At 39.9% G+C, this 22,787-nt stretch overlaps 1 protein-coding gene across 2 annotated transcripts; it reads right to left on the bottom strand.

Moving 5' to 3' along the window:
- Positions 1-1,168: 1,168 nt before the first annotated feature.
- On the bottom strand, positions 1,169-21,260 carry cbfa2t2 (CBFA2/RUNX1 partner transcriptional co-repressor 2). Of its 2 annotated transcripts, none has more exons than XM_027147247.2 (11): positions 21,038-21,260; positions 8,292-8,429; positions 7,654-7,895; positions 7,462-7,551; positions 5,869-6,050; positions 5,536-5,777; positions 4,712-4,797; positions 4,257-4,464; positions 3,670-3,738; positions 3,293-3,483; positions 1,169-3,161 (listed from the first exon to the last, which is right to left on the bottom strand). In XM_027147247.2, exons 1-11 carry the CDS (start codon positions 21,063-21,065, stop codon positions 2,868-2,870), a joined length of 1,770 nt encoding a protein of 589 aa, XP_027003048.1. In that variant the 5' UTR covers positions 21,066-21,260; the 3' UTR covers positions 1,169-2,867. The 2 variants fall into 2 exon arrangements, with proteins under 2 accessions (XP_027003048.1, XP_027003049.1); XM_027147248.2 differs by lacking the exon at positions 21,038-21,260 and adding an exon at positions 13,288-13,554.
- Between the last annotated feature and the right edge of the window lie 1,527 nt (positions 21,261-22,787).

Here is a 22,787-nt window from a genome sequence, read left to right as displayed (position 1 = left end):
TTCTGGATATCCTCTTCCTTTCTTAGCCTAGCTTCCACTACTCTTCCCATAGATTAGTTACTAATTACTAATAGGTTACTATAATGTTTTTTGTTACTGTTTCCCATTTTATGTACACACTGATTCCTGTTTGAACTATTTGTAATATATAACGTTCAGCGTCGGTTCAGGCAGGCCGCATAGTCAAGCTCAGCTATCAGCTGATTGTCAAAGAATTTCTAACCCAGCCATCAGCTGATCTGATTCCTAAGTGCTCAATTGGTCCCTTTCAAACAGGGTGCCCTATTTAAATGCATTTTCAGTCTGTCTGCTTGGCTGTTTCCTCTGCATTGCTGCAACCCACCTCCTCCCCTAGCTCCTTCTTGAAACTTTTTGTTTAACTTAATCAGTGTCGTTCTATTAACCATTCATAGTATTAAATGGTTGATTATCCCCAGAAGCTGCTGCTGTTCCCTGACTAGCTTTCATGGAGCTCATGAAAACGATGGGGAATTCAGAACAGAGCCATACCACCAAATGTAATTTTAACAATCTTGCAAATAAAAATTTAAATATATGTCTAAAAGAATTGTCTTTATTTTGACTCAAGTGGTCCTGACTGAACTACTTTTATGACGGAAGAAAAGCCTTTCACCCCAGTGTGTATGTGACAACTTAAATTTGAAAAAAGCCGCCTCGCAATATAATGCACCTTATTACATTTGGCATATGCCCCTATTCAGAGCGGCTTGCATTTATCTCATTAATACAACTGAGCAATTGATGGTTAAGGGCCTTGCTCATGGGTCCATCAGTGGCAGCTTGGAGGGCCTGGGATTTGAATTCAACCTTACAATCAGTAGTCCAACACTCAAGGCATCAATGTCTGCTTTAAGTTGAACACCTGATAACAAACCAGTAGGCAGCTGAACTAATAGCTGCAGAATTGCAAATAAATAAATAAATAAATGTGGGAGAACCCTGTGTTTTTATTTATTTATTAGAAAGCAGCTTTAAGGCTCCTTAAATGAATCATTAATCATGATCATATTTTATCGCAAAAACAGTTTGCAAATAATAAAGTAATCAAACTTTGTAATATTCATTTGTGTTTATTTCTTAATCACTACTTCATTTCAAGGTTCTCTTTGTGTCTTGTGAGAAAACAAACATTTTAGTGACACATGGCTCACAAAATACAGATCTATTTGTTTATAATCACATTTTACAAGAAGTCATTTCATAATGAAAAAATAATGGAATTTATTTTGACATAAAACGTGAAAAGAATGTTGACACTAATCTGACACAAAAACAAACAGACAAAAACAAAGGTTAAACTCTATCCTCTCTAAACATGATCAAGGGAATAAACTTATTTACATATAACATACTCCTGAGATTTAAATAGATTTAGTTGCAACACTTACAGGCAACACCAGAAAACATGTTCATTTCACAGAGCTTTACACCCAGCACTGAAGGATCATATTACACAAAATTAATTATGCATGAATCAAATAAAACACAATAATATGACTTTTCTGTATTGGGATCAAATCCCCTGAAGAGGGTTAATGCCATCATTCACAGATCTTGAAGCCACAGTACAAAACTATATGCAAGGCAATTTGAGATCTTAGTATTACATGGTTCCATCTCCCATTTCTTTTTAACCCAGATAAAACCTCATAATAGAAAGTTGTTTTTTTTTTTTTTTTAAATCATTCTCCAAAAATATCTCAAGTATTTATTAGTGTTAGGGTTGTGAAAGAATAAGCTGTAAACACCCCAAATTGAACCTTTTCTAGTAGATAACTAACTCTCAGAAGCTTAACTGTCTGAACAAAACCTAACCGCTGACTGAATCAGATTCATTTCCATTTTTAAATTTTTCACAATCAACAAAATTATGAAAATAAAACCTGAGAGCAAGTCACCTGCTAACACATATTTAAAAGGTTTTGCTGGAAAAACATACTGCTATTTTATAAAGTGGCCAAAAGATCTGTGTTCTGATGACTACATTTTTGTACCATGTGTTTTTACATTGTGCTGTGATTGTGCACTGCTCAATAATACAGCCTGGACCCACTAGACCAGGGGGAGTATTGCACAAAGTGAGCTAAGTTGATATGCTAGAATCATTTCAGGACGCCTCGTCACTTTCTTCAATAACCTTAATTCCCACTCAGCTACTTTGTCATCGGTTGCTTTTGGACTCCCCAAGGTTTGGTAGCCATGCTCATAATACAGAAACATGAATTCATGAAAGTGCGTTGTTTTACCTTTGTATTGCTTTATTGTTGTCTGTTGAGTCATTAATGTGTTACATTAGATAGCAAACACAGACTTGAATCAAATGAAAAGATGCTGAAGTGTAAGCTCTATGGATCACAACTGTATTGATGCATGGCCAGCAATGGTGCTCCTGCTTTTAGACATTGCTCTACAGGCAACTAAATTGTCCAACACATGCGGTAGAAACATACACGTGTGTACATATACAAACATGCACACATACTCACACTCACAACAACAATGACCGACAGGTTTTGTGCAAGAGGAATCATTAAACACCAGTACAATGGTCAGTAACAAGATACAGCCATCATCTGATAATGTCTTTATATTCCATAAACAGAGAACATTGCTATATTTTGCTTGAAAGTGATTTTCACATTGTTTACTCATCTTAAATAAAATAAAAAAACTAAATGGTCTTATTGTCCAACTGAAAACAATAAGCCATTCCTCCCATCATTTGTGTGAAATATCCTATTACTGTGCTTATTAATTTGGATCCTTTTGCATGATTTTCTGATGTTTATAGCCTTCATCATGTCACTGAGATGTAAAATGTCCAGATGTCTTCTCTAGTGTTTCCTTTAATGTGTGTTGGAGTCAGGGGTGGAGGCTAAGGTAGGGCTTGGGGGGGTAGAGGCTCGTGACGTGTTGGCAGTTTTTTCCAGGCAGGGGCTTTGGGTTGGGCCACTCTCCGGTGCTTTGGTCAGAACACGCGTGTTAAGGGTGGACAACGCTTTGGGTTGAGCCTGCAGGCCCGGGCTGCAGATCAGGTGGTGACGCTCCCAGTCCTTGTGCTGGCAGAAGGAGCCACAATAGCGAGCAGCATTACACCCACTACACGTCTCACTCGCTTTCCGGCCACAGTTCCAGCAGCACTGAGAGAAAAGCAAGACCAAGAGCTTGTGTGGGTGGGAGTGAATGAATGCTTAGTTCAACAGATGAACAGACAGACAGATAGATTGGGATACATGCTCATAGATGGACAAATGAATTAATAAACACTTACCTCGCTGGAGTCCTCTTGTTCATTGATGACCTGAATTGCATCTTCTGTGGCTTTCCGTTTTGCCTCAGCTAGGGTTTTTTCCATCTTGGCTCTCTCAGCTGCAATCATTTCAAAGGCTTTCTGCTCTGCCTCTGCCACTGCCTTTTGCACCTCATCCATTGCCTGCCGCTTCACCTCATTGACTGCTTCCTCTACAGTAGCCAAAAAAGAATCGAAAGAGATCAAATCTTATTTCTATTCTTCAGATAGTGTTTATGCAGAACAATTATAAGCATTATACAACCTGTATAATCCTTATAAATGTCAGATAAGGCAGAAACTAGGGGACAGGTGCAAGCGGGGGTAGTAAACAGGTTTCCTAGGGTTGCCACCCTTACCAGCTTTCCTCCAGATCTCATCAGGCACATAGCCAGGGCCAGCATGCAGAGAGAGCTCCCGCTGAGTATCTAAAAGATGAAGAGATCGTTCACATTAAAACGCAGCACTCAACATGAGAAGAGACCAGTGCAGAGACAGAGACAGAGAAAGAGAGGGTGGGAGGGAGGTAGGGGAGCAGTCGTATAGAACGCAACTTGGTTTGGGCAGGGACTGATCACAGATGGTAGAAATGAGTGAATGCCAGAAAGCAGAGCTCAAACAACACACTCTCCTAATGTAGCAGCCTGGACACAAGCGTGCAACACCTGCTCACTCAGCAGGCAAGCGCGCTCTCTCACACACACACACACACACACACACACACACACACACACACACACACACACACACACACACACACACACAAAGTCCGTTAAAGCTTAGTGCCTCAGATCACCACAAGAGGGCACAAATAATTCATTCATACCTTAAATATCCATAAATGGCTACACTAAAAATTTCCACAGCAAAAAATAATAGGCACGTTTTCCCCCCACAAACATGCTCTAAAACAGTTTAATAACAGTATACTAGAGAAATGACTCACCGGAGCTGACTACATCAGCAGAGAGAGGACTGTGTGATTTGGAGAAGGACACAGTGCTGGGAGTTGCAACACTCTTGCGTGCACCATCAAGCTGACTGGACCTCCGTCGCCAGTAGTTGAGCTCCTCACGGTCTGATTCCTGACAGCGCCTCAAGACGCTCACTGAACGCCTTGTCTTCTCCACCATGTCCACGATACAGTTCAGCACCTAGAATTATTTACATTTTTTTTTATTCAGATGATTTGCAATTTTGCCTGTTCCTTAGTAAACTATGAAATTCATACAGACTCAACATGGGTGCAAATAAAACAAAACAAAACAGTAATACTATAACAAAGACTACATTTTTCTTGTGTGATGCACATGCAATATTATAAAGATGTACCCCAAGATGTTCTGTAGTTTTTATATTTGATATATCATTATAGTGACTGAGTTATTGACATGTTCTTACATGATCTAGATGTCTCCATTCGTCAGCCCACTCTCTCTCAGTCAGTCTGTGGTCAACGGGCTCCTCATGGTAACCCCCGTTAGTACCTGATTACATAAAAAAAAAAAAAAAATTCAGATCTATTATCTTTAAATTATTTGCCATCAAGTTAGGGCATTATTCTTTTTGGATATTTATGCCATATAAATGAAAAAAAAGACAAGACAGGATTGAAAATATACAGGAATAAAAAAAAATTTCAGCTCAAAAAGTACAATGATTAAAAACAGACTGCAAAAAAACCCACATCGCTCACAACCCACATCTGGAACTCAGCTGTCAGAATGCATTCTCCACCCCATAGTGCACACGCGCACACACACTCAACATTCCTTCAGGGAGCCGCTCTGGCTGAGTGGAGCAGGCCACTTCTAAACAAATCAAGGCTTGGATATGAGGCTCAAACAACACACTTGCACGCGTGCACTCACACAGAGCCCACCATCAGTGGGATAGTGCTCAAATGCTCTTTAATGAAGATTGAGTATTGTGCAAAAGGAACTGGCAGAAGCTCAAGACAAGCATGATGGGAATAAGCTCATGCCGATATCAATTTACTTAAATGACCCCATCTTTTCTCTTTACTTTCCCCATTACACTGTCCTTTTATTGATCAGGGACCACTCTCCAGCATGAAATTCCCGATTAAAATGTCCATCTACTTATTTACAGGTACAGATCTCTCATTATCTCTCATTATCCATCCAAATTAAATTGCATAATTGTATTTGCATGGACTACTGGCATTATTTGAATGTGTATGCTTGCACAAGTACAATAATTACCTGGCAGTCGTGGCCGGTCCTTGAGTTCTCGAAGTTCCAGGATGCGATGTGGCTCTCTGTACAGATGTGGGGTATTGATGTCATCCAGGGCATAATGCTGGAGAGGGGGTGGGGTTGGGTGAATCTGAAGTGGCACAGGGTGGGCAGGGCTATGTCTGGGGGCAGGGCTAATGGTGCAGATCCGCTTGGCTGGAGGCTCTAATGGGGCTGTGGGTCGCTCATGGAAACCATTTTCTTTGGCTCTAATTAAGGATGGGCAATAAATAAAATGTATAGTTCATATCAAGGTCAATCAGAGAGAACAGCTTTGTCCAGTGTATGTTATGTGGGTACCTGCTAGGACTGTGTCTTTTGTTGCTTTCACTTGGCTCTAGCAGTAGCTCAGTGGAGTCTGCAGGAGAAGGTGCAGCTGTGCTGAGCAGCAAGTGTTCGTGTTGGGAGAGATACTGTGCTGGAGTCTGCTTAGCTGCTCTTGCACAATGCAGCAGCTCTCTCTGCAGCAATGGTAGGTTTGCCTGCAGGGGAAATATATGGAAAAATTATGGCAATGTCAAAAAACAATCACAAATACAGTATTTATGTACAGGGAAATGTGTCAGATGTCTTTAAATAGTTTCTATCTTCTGGATATTTGACAAGGTAGAGTAGGAGCTCATTTTACATTATAAAGTTTTCTGCAAACCATAAACAGACTGCAGTTTCATCTTTTCCCTTAAGATGGTTCAAATTAGCCACCCCCACACGCTGGTCCTGAATTAGGGCTTAGAATCAATCTGTGCAAAAACCTCAAAGCAGTCTCCGTGTCTGGGACTGTGGCGTCTGCATGCAGCCTTTGATTGATGGAGGCCCTGCTCAGCATTACTAAACACTCCCTAAGTATTACGTCCCCATCCAGACTACTGTTGGCATTAATGTATCCAGACAAAATACACACTAAATCTATCGTGAAAACCCCAGAGATGAGGGGAGGAGAAAAGATTTGCAAAGTTGTCAAAAATGACACAAAACAGATCTATAGCATTCCTTGCACAGTACTGGTATATGGACCATGTTATTAGAACAGACATGCTGATTACTGAAAAACTGGTTTCTGTCAATATTGATGCATGTATTCAATAAAGAAAAACAGAACCTCTGAGTTGATTTAACTGCATATAAAATACAATATAAACTGCTAACCCAAGTTTCACCTCTCCCTACAGTTACCAGTTAAGGCATGTTTAACCCTGACTTGGCCTTAACCAAGCCAGATAAACATCCCTCAAGTAATTTAACATTTCAAGATGGACTTCCTCGCTCACTTTTTTCTTTAATTAAGACCATGCCTTGCGTAATTACCATTCCCTTCCTCTTTCTCGATCCTTTGCCAGTACATATGCTGCCCATCATTCAGGCAAGACATTTCCAGGATGGGCCAATCCTCTAGACGCCTGTGTTAATCTAAGCTGGAGTCCATATGTCGCTCAGCCCCCATAAAAAGTCCCGGGACACTTTACAGCCATGTTTCACACTTCCGAATGTTATGAATATGTCTTAGATCAGTGCATCAGGGGGGGAAAGCAGTCTCAGAAACCCAGAGGCATAAATCAGAGATTTTCTAGTTCTCAGAGAATTGCCGCTCTGAAAGAAACTTATTCTTTGTCTGGAATTTCCCACCACATGATATATTGTGTCAATCTTCAAGAATGGTGAAACCACACACAAAATGGAAATAGGTACAGTGTAAAATCTGGTTCTTTAATTAAAATCAATAAGCCAATATCTGGTTCTTTAAAAATAAATTGCATTCATCACAAATATAGTGTTTTTAAACAATAGTTCGAAGGTCATGGATGGCAAGGCTTACTTAAAAAAATAGTAGAGAGACACACTACACATTTACTCATGACACTGGACACAGTGTAAAATAGAGAAAAGTGTACAGACCTTCAAGAAAGGGATGACAAATGGTCTTAAGGGGAAATTAGTGGCCTCTTGAAGTCTGGAATGAAACTCCTCAATAGTGACTGTGGAATTCTGTTAGGAGAGAGTTAAGAGTTTTCTTAAGTTTAACAGAATACACAACACACACACACACACACACACACACACACACACACACACACACAGACAACATACCACCAAGGCAAGGACCAAACTCCGCACACTCTCTCCAATCTCAGGTGAGATGTCGTTGCCAAACTGTTGCAATGTAGTGAGGAACCGCTTCAGTTTACTAAGCTGCCGAGCACCACACGTAGCTGGGAGCTGCTGATTGGCCAGTGAAGAAGAAGAGGATGAGGATGGTCCATTACTATACCGCTGAGGTGGGGAGGGGACAGCGTTGAGTGTTGGTGGAGAATGGTTCATCCCATTGGTCACTTTTGAAGGAAATGGCCAAAGTTAACTGGCAGAAAGTCTAACTGAATTAAATGAAACTAAACTGTGTAAAAATGGTAATAAAATGTAGAAATGTAAATGAAGAAGTGCAGCTTCTTCTTAATTATATTAACAAATGTTAATAGTCTATTACATTAATTGTTAATTACAAAAAAATAATTAAAAAAACATTAATAGTCTATTACATTAATAAAAAATTCATGTAATAAACCATTACATTAATTGTTAATTAATTGTTTAAATTTTATTTTAAATGAAAAACAAACTATACAGGATTAATGAAGGATCCATTTTCTAGAAAGGAACTTTTTTTTAAAAGTCAGACAGAAGTATGCTGACATGTGAGTTATAATTGTACATTTGTGTGGAGAACATACATGCCGTGGAAGAAAAGGCGGCAGGCCGAGGTCCACTAGGGTTGACTGAGGGAAGAGGGGGCATGGCGGATGGTCTGGAATGAGTCTTTACATCCACTGGAGAACCGGGCATGGCAAGAACCTTCTTCTCTCCACTGTCTGAGAATAAAAGAGAACAAAAGGGTTAATTTTAATATTTCTTCATAATCTCAAAGCATTTCCCTAACCCTAACCCTTCTCATTAAGAAAGAAGTTCAATAACACGGTACAAAGCTCACGTACCCATTTTCAGCCAAGAGAATATTTGTATTTGCACTAGAAATGCAGCAAAATAATGTTGCATCACCTTATTATTAGTAGTATATTAATACCATATTTTTCTGGCTATTAATAAGTGAACGCCAGTGGGGATCACAGCAACAACACAAAACCAATTGAGCCTTGGCCCAACACGGGGCCTTGAGGAACCTCTCTCCCATGGTTGGAGGATGCCAGATGTCTTCTGCTTATTAACCATGGAGGCCCCACAGCTGAGGTGCAAATGAGGCAAGCTTTGTCCCTGGGAAGAACAGTCCATCATTGAGCCCCCAGTTAGAAAAGAGTAGCTTGGCTATTTCACGCTTGCTAACTAGCGTCCACAAAGGCCATTCAGCACATACTTTCTGCCTTTGAATGGACCACCAAGCTCAACAGTCGTAGATCAGAGAAACCATTGTCCTTAAAAAGAACCATGAGCAGAGCCATTAGCTCCATTCCGAGTATATCTGATGCTTGAAAACGCTTTTAGAATAGCGGCTAATAGACAAGTGTAGCTTGGCCTGTCAAAGGTCATGAGATGCTTCTTATGCGATGTTTCATAGATTTATGGGTGTTTCTTTGTGACCAGGGAAATTTTTGTTCTGTGTTTATTCATTGGGACTAATAGGATGAATTGGTGTCCATAGAAGGGAGTAATAGTATTGTTTTAAAAGAAGACAGCCCTCTTAAAAGTGCACACTAAAACGATTTTCAAACTCCTCATGCATAAGTTTTACTCCTACATACAAAGAACAAAACTAGGCTGGATGAACAAAAGTTTTTTTTTGGGGAAAAAAATTAAAACAATCCTTAACTATATGATTCCGAAAATAGGTTTGACACCCATGTTTAACACACAAACACAACACAGTTCTGCATGGTGAAAGCCTCTCATCCTGTCTATTTAGCTCTTAAAATAAGTTAAATATTTATTCTTTATTGTAAATAATGTAGTTTTTTTACCTTCTGTGTGACCACCTGTTTTTCACCCAGGAGGCAGGAAGAAAAGACAGAACAAATGATAGGGATGGAGGCAGATGAGGCCAAGTGGATTGGCTCTGTGCCATAAAATTAAATACTTTTTCCTTTCTACTTAAAAATCACACACCAAAAACACCTGAAATGCACTGGTGAAAATTTTAGGGGTAGGAAGTGGGATCGTTCAATATGTTTTAACAAAATGGCACTTTTCTACGGTTCAGGTAATGATTAAGATGTCACTTGTCTCTACTTCTCTTTTATATACAAAGAAGACCTCATATGTTAGGACAAATAAGCCATGTGTGACTAATGGGAGCTGAAATAGGTTTGAACTTGGATTTGTGCTACAATTAGGAAATGATCATGCTATATTAAACACATGTGTGCATGAATACACACAAGGCAGCTGGAGTATGGGACCTTTAGGGTGTACTGATCACCTGGCAAGAACACTTTGCTGTTAACACAGCCCATCTTTATCAGCTCAGCTAAATATTGATTCACTAACAACAAACAGTCAATGTGCTGCTTCCCCTGAACACCAACTGTTAGTATATGGCATAAAAATGATACAAACTACTGTGTATAGAAGGAGTGGGAGAGCAACAGACCACACTGAAGTGTGTAGGGGGATAAGAACTGATGAGAAATATAAATAAAAATGCTTTAGTCAAGAAAGCTTGGACAGAGACCTAGTTTTATATGTGCAGGTGTACACTTTTGTTATGCAAATAAAGCAGCACTGCTTTCACCTGCCCTTGTTTGTTTAAACCATGTAATTCTGAGAGAGGTTGAATATCGGCACACATTTGTGCATTAAGCTATGCATGCTGTGGCAATGTATTTACTCTTTTTCACAGTTAAAGACAATTACCCAGGTATACATAGACGTATCCGCAAAGCTAAACGGGTCTCACCTACTGACGAGTAGTAACATAATTCTGGCTAAATGTCTAAGAGAATTAAAAAAGATGAAAATATACGAGAATATAAAAAGCATGAAAGTTAAGAATTAATTGCACAGTTGTAGAATGGCCATGAAAAAACAAACAAACAAAAACAGTAAATGTACACAAAAACATCAACAGCTTCATTGAAATCAGTCAGTTTTTCAAAAGGCATGTATCTAAACCAGCAACCATCCAAGCTCAGATGTACATATAATCCCAACATCATGCACAGTGCACAGCAGAGCGTAACCAAGTCCATTAGCATGAATAAGTAGAGATATTTACTCCCCCCGTCACTGGCTAAAACGCTTAACATTGGAGCAACTTGCACAAAGAGCTTATTTAAAAGCCCCGCTCAGTCTTTGTTTAAAACGATATACAACTTTCCTTTAAAAGCACTTGAGTGCACCCAGACTGGAAAATCATTTAAACACAGTGCAACAAAAGACTGAAAGGCTCATACCACCTTCAGGCACCCAGCAGCCATACAAAACCCCTTCGAGCCATGAATACAAAGGGTTAAGCCATCAAATCTTCAACAGAGTGTAGGGGGGTGGTGTTGGAGGCAGCCGCCTCAGAGCATCTCTACCATATGGACCTAATGGGGCAGCATGCTGGCAGCTGGAGGCTCCAACAGTCACCTGTGTCTCAGCAGAAGGGGAGAATTGAGAGGAGACGGGGACATGGAAACGAAGAGGATAGAAGACATGGCTGATGGTGGGAAGTGTGTGTGTGCTGGGGGGGTGGGGGGTTTTGCTGGGGGTTGGGCAAAGGCAAGCAAAACAAAGGCTGCACCTGGTGCTTGTCAGTCCTCACATACTAACAATGCACACACATCTGTTCCTCTCCAGCAATGTAGGCGCGTGTGCGCGTGTGTGTCTGTGCTCAGCAACAGGTTGCACGACTGTGTGTGTTGTATATAGAACTACTGTGGCCTTACTAATTGCAACAAAGCAAATCCCCTCTTGACCCACACTCATCAACCGTATTCAAATGAACTTCATTTATGGCTTTCCTTTCTGTGAAAGGACAAGCCTGGGGCTTTTATTAAGTTCTTCTATAACAAATCACAAGAGCGATTCAAAGATCTCCCACATGGGTCTTGAATAAACAAAGCCTGTTTGTGTGTACGTGTCTCCTCATTAGCAGTGACATAAGTTGCATGCGGTATATTCACATGAAAAATCATCTCCATCCTATTGAAATGCAACGGAGCTTGATAAAGTGGTTTCCCGTGGATATTTATTCACATTCATTACAAATAGAGTCATAATTTTAAAATTATGGTATTCACAATGAGCTGTAACAGATAAAGCTATATTTCAGCCATTTGTTTTTTTAAAAACTTTAAAAAAGTCTTTACTTTTCCCTCTCACACTCCCACACAGAGCCTGTAAAGATTAGGTCAAGCCCGAGTCCTGTCTCTAATTGTGGGGCCCATGAGGAGATTAACTTACGACTATGTCCCCAGGGAAAGCTGGTGGACAGCATAGGTTAAAGTTTGGGGTCAGTGAATACAGCTCAGACAAAGAAGCTGCGCCACTGTGGCTACTGATAGTGCACTTACATGGTGAGCACAGCCGATGCCCTGCAGGGCTCCTCTCCTGACTTGACCCTGAGAAGAGCGGGGTCATAACAGCAAGCTTACTAAGCATGACACTTCCACATGCAGAGTAAATCAGACGTATTAATAGATTGTTTCATCTCAACAGTTATTGCAGGTAATACCAATAGGTTACTTCCTGTTGGCTTTTCCCACTGCTGACCTGTGTGTGCACACATTATTATTGGAACTTTTTTTCAGCCCACTGACATGTAAGATTCAAATCACATCTTTTAATGTCTAGCCAAATAAAGGAAAAAAAACCTGAACTGTCTTGTCCGCCAAATATCTCTCTTTTTCATGAGGTCTGAATAATGGAGTGTGATATATTACATAGCCCAAAACTCTCCATTTACAACAGAGCAGACAGCCAGTCTGCAGATCAGATCTCTTTCGCTTCTCTCTCTCTCTCACTCTCTCTCTCTCTCACTCTCTCTCTCTCTCACTCTCACACACACACACACACACACACACACACACACACACCACTACAAACACTCAGGACTGTCAGGCTGACAGTGTGCAGCATGCTCTGGTGTGTGTCTGTCAGGACTTGCCAGGAGATTGTGTTTGCTAAGATTATGCAGACCTGCAGTGACGAGCAGTCTACAACAAACACTGCCCTGGAGCCTATATCCAGTCTCAAGCAGCACAGATTAGAGCTGTCTGGGAAATTTGCTGTTACTAAACAAACGTTTTTGGCAAAGACTTAAATTCCGTGTTCTATCTGAATGTATTTAGTACACAATTAACAAGTGCTTACCATCCAGCAGATCAGCCAATACCTCACAGACAAACAAAAAACACCATTTATGAATTAAAGTAACTACTTTTTTTTTTACATGGAGAAGTGAAGTATGGATTGTGAGATAAAGTGATGGGGACACAAAGATCTAGTTGATGAAGAATCCCTCTCAGACTTCCCCAGTATGACATTCTCCTGTCTGTGGTTAAAGTATAAGCCATGAGGAATAGTCATTGACTACCTTTATCTACAGCCAACAAAATTCAGCACTACACCATAATACCAGTCTAAATATTCAGAACAGTCTGTAGTTACAATATAACTAGCTGATAGCTAATGTGTTCCAAGACAAAATGAATTTTGTCTCATAGAAGTAATAAAAAAATTAAACAAGTGTCTTAAATGAAGGCATACGTTGACATATTTGCACACACACCTCACCTCTGTGGATGGTCCTTTTTTCCTTCCCTCTTATTCCAAAAACAAGTGACTCCCTTGGTTTAGCTTGTTTACAGCTCCCTTTTGCTCTCCTTCATATGTGGGGCATGTGTCTAAGCCCCCTGCATATGGGAGCTAGAGTTCAAGCTCCTCTTGCAGAAAGAGAAACACAGATGGAGTCCAGATGGGCGATGAGATTCAGAAAGACTTCTTTATTTCTCTTGCTTCCTCATACTTTGGTTGTAGCTCTATTTGTCTCTCCACTTTTCTCTCCACTTTCTTTTACTGCTCAGCAATCCAACCCGTTCACCTCTCTTAACAATCTCACTTTGAGACAGAGATGGAGATGGACAGAAAAACACTCCCATACACACACACACACACACACACACACACACACACTTCCCCCACTTCACGATGCTCACTTCAAGCATAGCTGGCTGGGCAAAAAAAAAAAAACATTCTGTGGCTCCTGGCCAATCAGCTGATTATCTGTTTAATGTATTTAGTGAGGTGGGCTTACTGATTAACATAACTAATTGTTCTGGCATTAAAAGGTCAAACAAAGTATGTGCCAAGTAGAGGGGAAAAGATGTGTCACTTAATAAAACACCCCAAATAATGAGACCTGAAAATACACAAATGTGTTGTGCACTTTAAGCAACCTACATATAAGAACATGTGCTGAACACTTCAAATGAATCATTAATCCATCTATGATAACGGATCATTTGATTTGATATTTTTACCTTTTAAACAAAACAAACAAACAAACAAACAAAAAAAAAACACAAAACACAAAAGCCTTGCTTTGCAGCCAGGAGAACTAAACACTGCAGGTGTCAAGGAAACACAAGCAGTCCATTATAAGGTGTTGGATGTCTCTCTTTTGCAGACTTGGTTACAAGGGTCACAGTGGAGCAATGAGGCACAAAACAACTGCTAAATACTCCAAGTGTACTTGTGAAATGTGTGCACGGTGTAAGCACTTCAGTGTCTGTGACTCTCTTTGATGATGTTCCCTGGCACTGCACTCCTAACGCACTCCTAACATCAGAGAATTGATCAGAATACGCAATATTTTGGAGATTTTGAGCGTTTTTGTGATTGTGTTCCTTAAAAAATATATAAATAAAAAACCTATTTGAAAAACTAAAAAGACAAAAAAAAATCTTTATTTTATACTGAGTTTAAATTAGGTTTAGACCTAAACATATCAGGATTTTGCTACAGTTATGCAGAATTTAATGGAAACTCCCAGGTTTAAAAAAAAAAAAAAGTTCTGCACAAAATGTAAAAAATCTTCAGAAAACGCACACTCACAGAGGGGGCTGACCCCAATCCGCTACTCACTGTCTATATTTCCAACATGACCACATTAGGATGCTTGTGCACAGAGCTTATATGGTGGAAACAGCTGTGCAGCCAATCTTCACACAGCTGCACATGGGAAGAGTTCCTCTTTGAAACGCATGTGAGGACCCAGATTCCCACATGTGAAAACTTTGCTGCCTACAAATCCCATCTATTTAAGTCTGCAGCCATGATTAGCTACTCAATATATATTTTTATGTATATACATTATTTCACATATTTTATATAGTTTTTTATATAATTTACACTTTTTATTTATCTATCACCTTTTGGTTTCTGTTTTATTTTTATCCCTAATTGCATTCCTTTATGCTTAAATACTGGACAGATACAAAAAGCATTTCACTGCATGTCGTACCCTGTATGTATGTGACAAAATTTGACTTGATTTGAATAGTTTACTGATTATTTATATAAGATTTCAAACTGCAGACATCTAATCAGGTTTTAAATACCAAACCAGCCTTGGCTTCAAATAAGTCCTATAGAATTGGTGCAAGTAACTCAAACTCAATCAAGTGGGGTCAGTGCTCATAGCCCCGAGTTAATCAGAGTTTACGCCAACTGATTTCATTTACATGCTAATAAAGGGCTATATGCCTCACCCCTGAAAAGTTCAGGACCTGTAAAAGAGAGTTGATGTGTGCTTGTGGGTGCACATGTGATGTTACACAATGTATGGGGGTGGGGCTATAGGATTTGCATACAAAATGTAAGACAGCATAATACACATGAGGGTGAGAAACAGAGAAGACAAAAGTATCTCACTTGATGCTTTAGGTCAGAATTACTGAGAGGCTGCTCAAGTTGCTATAGGTGTGATTATGTGAAGTTTCTAATTGCAGGTCAGAAAAAGAAGAAATGGAAGTTCCCTTCTGAACAATGCTATGTTTGTTAATTTAAACAGACTTCAGTCTGTTCATCATTCAGTCTGCAGCATTGTCTGTTCGTTTGCACTGCAGTCTTCAAAGCAATGCTGCTATTGATTGTTAAGCTGAGCTGGGTATTCAGAGCTATTGCCTAATAAAAAAAATAGTGTTAAGATTTATACAGCACCTCAAGCTTCCTTTATTAAAGGGAAAAAAGTCTTCTTTCTACTAGCTATGGCTGTGATCATGGGTTCACAACTGTTACTTGAAATTGAGACGAAAAACACTCCTGTTGGATTCCATTCAGAAAGAATAATAAACATCTCCTCATCCAATTTGGAGGGGAAAAAAATCTATTTTTATATAGAACCTGTGTTGATTCTTTACTCTGGTTTAATATGGGATGCAGCTTGATAGATAGAAAGCAGTTTACACAGATGTGCAACACAGGGGGGAGGAATTGAAAGGTGGGAAAACATTCCAGTCTTACCTACCCAAAACCGCTGTTCTGTCTGCCAACAAAATTCTTCACAGCCTTCTTCCAGCCACACACTCCCCACTACCTCCCTCCCTTTCTCTTTCTATCTCTCCCCTCTCACGCTGGGTTTTGGAGTGGCATTCCTTCTCTCTGCTCTCGGCTCCAGTATGTCTGGCCATGTTGCACGCCTGGGAGCCATTAGTTCAAGTAAAGCCTGACGCACCCTGCCTACCCCCATTATAGGCACATGAGCGTGTGTGCACACACAGGCTTTACTCCACACACAAAGTTTGTGGTGAGAGACTGTGTATACATATAAAAGAAAAAAGGATAAGCAGAGAAAAGTACTGTGTGATTGTGAATGAATGTCTAATTGAGAATGGGTAGTGTTCATAAGACAAATAAATGGATAATTAAGTGTGTGTGCATGAGTGAGAGAAAGAAAGTAAGTAAGTGAGAGACCATGAGTAACGAGCGAGTGTTTGTATGTGCATGAGTCTGCAGTAAAATTTATGAGAGGTGGGTCACACGCTCACTTGGCTACAGCACCCCAGAGTTTCCACAGCTTGCAGCCAAGAGCATAGATGCAACACACGCATGCACACAATCGAGCTGTAAAGTCAGTTTGCCTTCCAAGTCTCAAATACAAAATCATGATGCCCTTAGAAGTCAGTAATCAGCTTCATAGTTTGTCCCTTTGAGCTAACCAATACCAAATTCCCAGCACACCATCATGTAGAGTGCACATGAACCATATATATTGCTGTGAGAATGTGTGTGTTGGTACTCCACAGTGTTTTTAAGCCAGTTAGAACAAAATTTAACATTTAGGTTAATTCTGGTTTGTTTGTTTTTTTTGTTTTTTTTTACATGCATTTAGTCCTGAATATGGTAAAACAGTAGATTTAGAAAGCTGGTATGCAGGAGATATATAGCTAAGAAACAGCCAGTAATTATTTCCTGGATGTTAAACATAATGATAAACATAAGTCAAATACAGTGTTAAAACAGCACAAATATGCTCGGTGGCTAAAAGCCAGACCGAGCTCTATGTTTACTAGCTAAAGTGTTTTTTTCACATAGAAGTACAGCACAAAAACCAGCAGTCCAGGTTATGTCTAATACAAACTTTAGCATAGTAAGGTTTAGGTTTAGTAACTGCTTATATAGCAAGTCTCATTTACTTGGTTTCTTCATCCATGAACTGTAACCATGTGACATTATACATTTGCTGCAGTGTTTAAACTGTGGAACCTGTTCAAAAACAATCTGTTCAGGTTGGTCATGTTTGTTGGTCATTTGATTACATGATGGAAAGTAAGACTACAGATCGGGGGGGGGGGGACATAGTGACAGTGAAATTGTCTGTCTGCTCAAAAATGACTGTTTTGCTTAAACCCTTTTTAAGGGTATGGTCGTTTGTGTCCGTCATATGATATTTATCTTTAATTCGTATTTCTACCTCTTACTAGCCTCTAGGTTAGAGACACAGCTGTGTTATTACCACACACACCCAGACACACCTGTGCTGTGCAGGTGGCTGAGCTATGGTGTGCTGGGAACACCTGGCAGTAAGATGAGACCATGTGGGAACATGCCTTTCCCTCAGTTTAGATTGCAGGACCTGTCAAGGGCACTCTCTGCATCTCTTTCCAAGGCTGGTTATAATCAGAATTCAGAGAAAATCATTCGAATGTGTGTATAAATGTTTGATGCACAAAATAACAGAGGTTATCAATTACCTTCAAACTTTCAACTTTCTCATGGCTAAATGCTACAATTCCAGTGAATGAGGCATTACGAGGGGGTGAGTGGAGGGGGGGGGGCAACACTGACTATATTGTTTATTTAATTAAATGCATGTAATATGCAACAAATCTCTACCTTTGATGAAAAAAGCCCTGCTGCTGATATCTCCATGACAATCTTAGACAGGGTGAATACAAATGAAGCCACACAAACACACACTCCCACTTAGGCATGCACATACAGTCTGTCAACACACAGTAAGAGTTCTTATAGTCTAGATTGAGGAAACTTTTCCCTTTTTGTCCCCAATAATCCACTGACAGCCAGGGAACAGCTGGCTTTTCTATTGAAAGTAGGAGCAGAGAGGGACTGGGTGTGTGGAAAACAGAGGCAGACAGCAGAACAGAGACAGTAAGTGTGTTTGTGTCTGGTGTGTGTGTGTGTGTGTGTGTGTGTGTGTGTGCTTAAGACGATAAAGCTTAATGTGGTGATGAGCCTCTTTCACAAGGTTTTGAACACTCTCCCCACGATAGTCTGCTGACTGACTGGTGGCTTTGTCCCACCAAGCACACAAAACTAGAGAGAAATGGGGGGGGGGGGGGGGTGTCTGACCCCAATCAAGGAGATAAACCCAAACCTCTCACTAGTGTGAGACCTTTTCAAAGCTCATTTGTACTACTGAAAATGAGCTTCTGAATGAACTGCTGTTAGATGTATGCCCTAGAACAACACTTGAAGGCAACCAATGAGCACCACTGTTACTATAGTGTAGAACTCTACTTAATTCAAAACATACTGGGACAGAACAATTGCCAGTTAAGGAGTCATTTATTGCTCCTTCTACGTCAGTTAACGAAATGTGCCATTTCACAGCTTGAGAATAACCAGTCCACTCCAGAAGAAGGCCAAAGCCAACCATGTGTTATCAGCTTGGAATTGAGACTTAGTAAGCACTGGACAACTTAAGAAAGACAGAAGGCAGCAATCAGCATTAAAGTCAAGCTCATATCCGCAGTTTGAAACTCAGGGCAGAGGCCTGACTCCAGGAGGTCCGATCCCACTAATAACCCAGTCTCCAGTGAAGCTTCATTCTGGGCAACAGGCGCTGGTGCAGGGAGCCGGGACATCTGGATCCCATCTTTCCCAGCCTGTACGCACAGCGCCATGCAACAAGAAACATCTGGTGAAGCTGATGTCAATTACTTCATCATATTTCCCTTCATGGATAATCTGTTTTTAAACACTCTCCCTCTCTCTTTCTCTCTCACACAGAGAAACAAAATGATATCAGGAACATCTACAGCTGTTAAACTACACCAGACATCCCGTTCTGAACACATACAAAGGTATCATACAGAATAATGTATATTCTTTTTTTGCCAGTTGTTGCATACATAAAAAAAAACAATCCATTTACTGATAATTACATCTGAAATACATGTTCTATTATAAATATTCTTGCACATAATTTCCAACAAAAAACGGCCATCTCAACTGATTGAATGAAAGTAAATAAACCATCAGGTTATGGATTATTCTCCAAAAAGAACAAATGTCTCTAATGGTAATAACAACATGCCCGATGGGTCATAAGAGGTCAACACATTTGGGAAGGATCTAAGGCAAAAAATAATGATTAAAAAAAAAAAAAAATCAACCTGAGACTATCCTAGCCTAGGGCTTCTTTAAGCACATACAGCTGCTAAAGCCGGAGGGGAGATCCAAACTCCAGCCTCTCCTCTCTCATGCTTCCTCTCTGACATTCACAAACTCTCCCCTGCGACCAATGCTCTGAACTGCCAGCACTGGAGCCCCACTGGAGAGAGAGCCAAAACCAATTAGAGCTCCTTCAAACCTGAAAAGCCTCATTGTCCACAATTCCATTGCTTCAAGTGAGAGCAAAAGAACAGTACTTGGCAATAAAGGTGATTCTGTTTTTGATGATTCACATATGCGCTCGTGCGCGCACACACACGCACACAGGAAATAGAACACTAATCTACTACCAGGGTTGGCACACACACCATCTGGACCTTAGTTCTTTAAAACAAGGTAAAAACAATAAAACAACAAAAAGAGCAACGTGAAATACATTGAGTGGGATTCAGATGTTACAGGTAATAAATAGGAACCTGTGCACAAACATGCAACAGTCTGTTTGGATTCGTTGTGCATTTCATTGTGGTTCACAACCAGCATGATTGCAAAGCTGCCTCCTAGCACTATTGTACCTGATTCATGGGCTCTAAATTGTAAGTGTGAATCAGTCGAAAAACGTGTGCATATATGTGGGTCTGCGATTAACTGGTGTCCCATCCAAGGTATATTCCTGCTTCAAGCCTAGGGTTCCAAGGTTGGGCTCTAGATCCACAGCGACTCTATGTTGAAGATCAATCACTATTACCAATTGAAAGTTTCAGCGCTGCCCTCTTGTGGTGCAAGCATTCATAACACTTTCTTCATCATCATCATCGGCAGCCAGCATCCGCGCAATGCTCACCAAGATTTGTTATTTATACCTCGGCTACACCCCAATGCTCCAACAACAGCCGGCATCATCTCTGGGTTGTTGGCACAGATCTGCCTCAACACACAGACAGACGCACCGGCACGGCGAGACCTCCTGCAGCTCTGTTCTTTAGCAGCACTAAAGGTCCAGATGGTGTGAAACTTCTCTGAGTGGATTAGCTCCAAATCCTCCAGTATGGGGAATGGATGGGAAAGGAGGGGTGTTGCGGGGCGCTATAGTCCTCCTCTAATCATCTCAAATAAACAACAAGACTTGATTTAAAAAATCTTTTGGTCTCCATTAAGTCTGACAGTCTTTCTGCAGATTGACGCTGTATATAAAAGCAGTTAGGGCTTAATTGAATAGGCTTTTTACAACATGTTGTAAAAGTAAGGAGAAACAGACAGTTTAAGAAATGTAAAAAAAACAACAACTCTGAAGTACAAACAGAGCAAAAGTGGTGTAGAGAGCAAGTGGTGATCAAGAGTCTTAAGCTTTTACCTAGAAAGGCGCGTTCAAGAGCGGCTCAATTCTGTACACAAACATTCACAGTTACAACGGAAAAGATACAACATATATATCATTGAGCATATTATACCAGTGAAGTAAAAAGTACCAGATATTATTATATCCGAGTACGTATATTTATAACTAAGACTCGTTATAAATAGTATTGTGTGTCAGTGTGGCAGTTATGATCTATTTATTATCTGAAAGGAAAACAACTTAACGCCAGTCTCTATTGTAAAAGCGCGATAAAATGGAATGACTTACATTGGAAAGTGCCCGAAATTCCGACCATTACTCCTCCGCGGCCGATTTCGAGTCTGAAATCTCGGCGCTGTTTCCGTTAAAACAGAACGAGTAAATATGGTAACGTACTTTAGCGTAGGAGCTTCTCTCACACAACTGTGTAACTGAAGCGCGCGCGCTAAACAACTGACAGAAAGGCGGAATAAGAGGCAGTAGAGGGGCGGGGCTAACACTGAGGAGGCACACGAGCCCTTTCTGCCTCGTCACGTGTCTCACCACGTGCGACAAATCATTTGTAATTGATAAGCCCCCCATAAACACGTGCTTTTAATTAGCTAGCTGATCAGTCAATAGCAACCTGGTGGGTCTGCTTAAATTACTCTAGTTAATAGAACGCAAAATGACTAAGTGTGGTGAAAATACAATTGGATACACGGTATTAACATGATTAAACAAAAAAAATACCAATGACTTGAAAAAACACATACCACTAATAGAGTGCTAGCATAAAATACTAGCCGTGTGCATACACATTGTATACATTTCATTCATTTATTTCATTCATTCAATGTATTTATTTATTTATTTGTTTATTTATATGGATCCCATTAGCTGAAAGTCTGCGCAATCAGCTAGTCTTCCTGGGGTCCACTCTAAAAAAAATTACATTACAACAATAACAACATTTCAATCATCACAATTGATAAATATACACATATACACATTATATATACAGTATATATACACATACATACACATATGCATACTCATACATACATAAAATCTGGTTTTAATTCATAACAGAACTAGACATAAATACAATATGATTTATAATTACATTCATCAAGACATAAAAACCTACTCAATTCATTCATTCATGTATAGATTTCATTCATTCATTCATTCATTCATTCATTCATTCCATTAATCTATTCATTCATTTATTCATTCATACATTTCATTCATTCATTGTGCTTTACCATGGAAACAGTGATCAGAATTTGATTTGAACATGGTGTGTATTTGGTGTGTAATTTGTCATGTCCAACAGTTAATGTTTTAATCCACAGAAGGCCTAAGAATGGCTGAATTATAACACACTTGAATCATGAAGGTTCAAGAATGAATGACTTTGCCGTCTGAATCATGAAGCAGATGTTGATGTTTCCAGTGAAAAAGATTAAGAATTAAACAATGGCATTTAAACGTAATAAATACAAACTTAAGTGGTAATTAGCATTTAATAATAATTGTTTAAGACTGACTGAGCTCTTGTCACAATTACAATCAAGATAAGAGAATAGAGAATTGTGCCAGGCCGTTGAGGTAAAAGCCCCTGTCTTTGAAAATATTGATTCGTGATTGACAAGACTTTCCATGATAGATACTATAGCCTAAATGGGATGCCAGTCCAAAGAAGGCACCAGGCACCTGCTTTTCAATCAAAAGGTAAATGTAGTCAATCCATTGCCATGATTGTGGGAAACCCAGGAATCTGGAGTTAAGCAATTCAGAAATGAGAACACACAGAATTCCTCATACTGACATTAACCATACTGCAGTTCAAGACTGAACCAAAGACCACCTATTTGTGTAACCTTCCTGGGCCACCTGTTACTGGTTCAGTAGGTAGGTAATTGATCATTGTAGCTAAGCAGCTTATCTAACAAGCTAGTTGGGGAAGGCTGATTATAATTAAAAGAAAGGGCCAAGTTTATTAGCAAACAGGCAAATTAATTGCGATTTTCCTTTTTTCACCCATGTGCAAATT

Source organism: Tachysurus fulvidraco, chromosome 5 (assembly GCF_022655615.1).
Source record: "Tachysurus fulvidraco isolate hzauxx_2018 chromosome 5, HZAU_PFXX_2.0, whole genome shotgun sequence".
In the NCBI taxonomy this organism is placed as follows: domain Eukaryota; kingdom Metazoa; phylum Chordata; class Actinopteri; order Siluriformes; family Bagridae; genus Tachysurus; species Tachysurus fulvidraco.
This window is presented reverse-complemented; position numbering and strand designations above follow the sequence as displayed.

Bases quoted from the DNA above. Each gene is read 5' to 3' on its own strand.
- cbfa2t2 (XM_027147247.2), bottom strand. From the start codon at position 21,065: ATGGTCGGAATTTCGGGCACTTTCCAAT. The intron at 7,896-8,291 runs GTATGTTCTCCA...TTCCTTCAAAAG, and splicing joins CGCCTTTTCTTCCACGGCAT to TGACCAATGGGATGAACCAT. The intron at 6,051-7,461 runs GTCTGTACACTT...TTTCCCCTGCAG, and splicing joins TTGTCATCCCTTTCTTGAAG to GCAAACCTACCATTGCTGCA.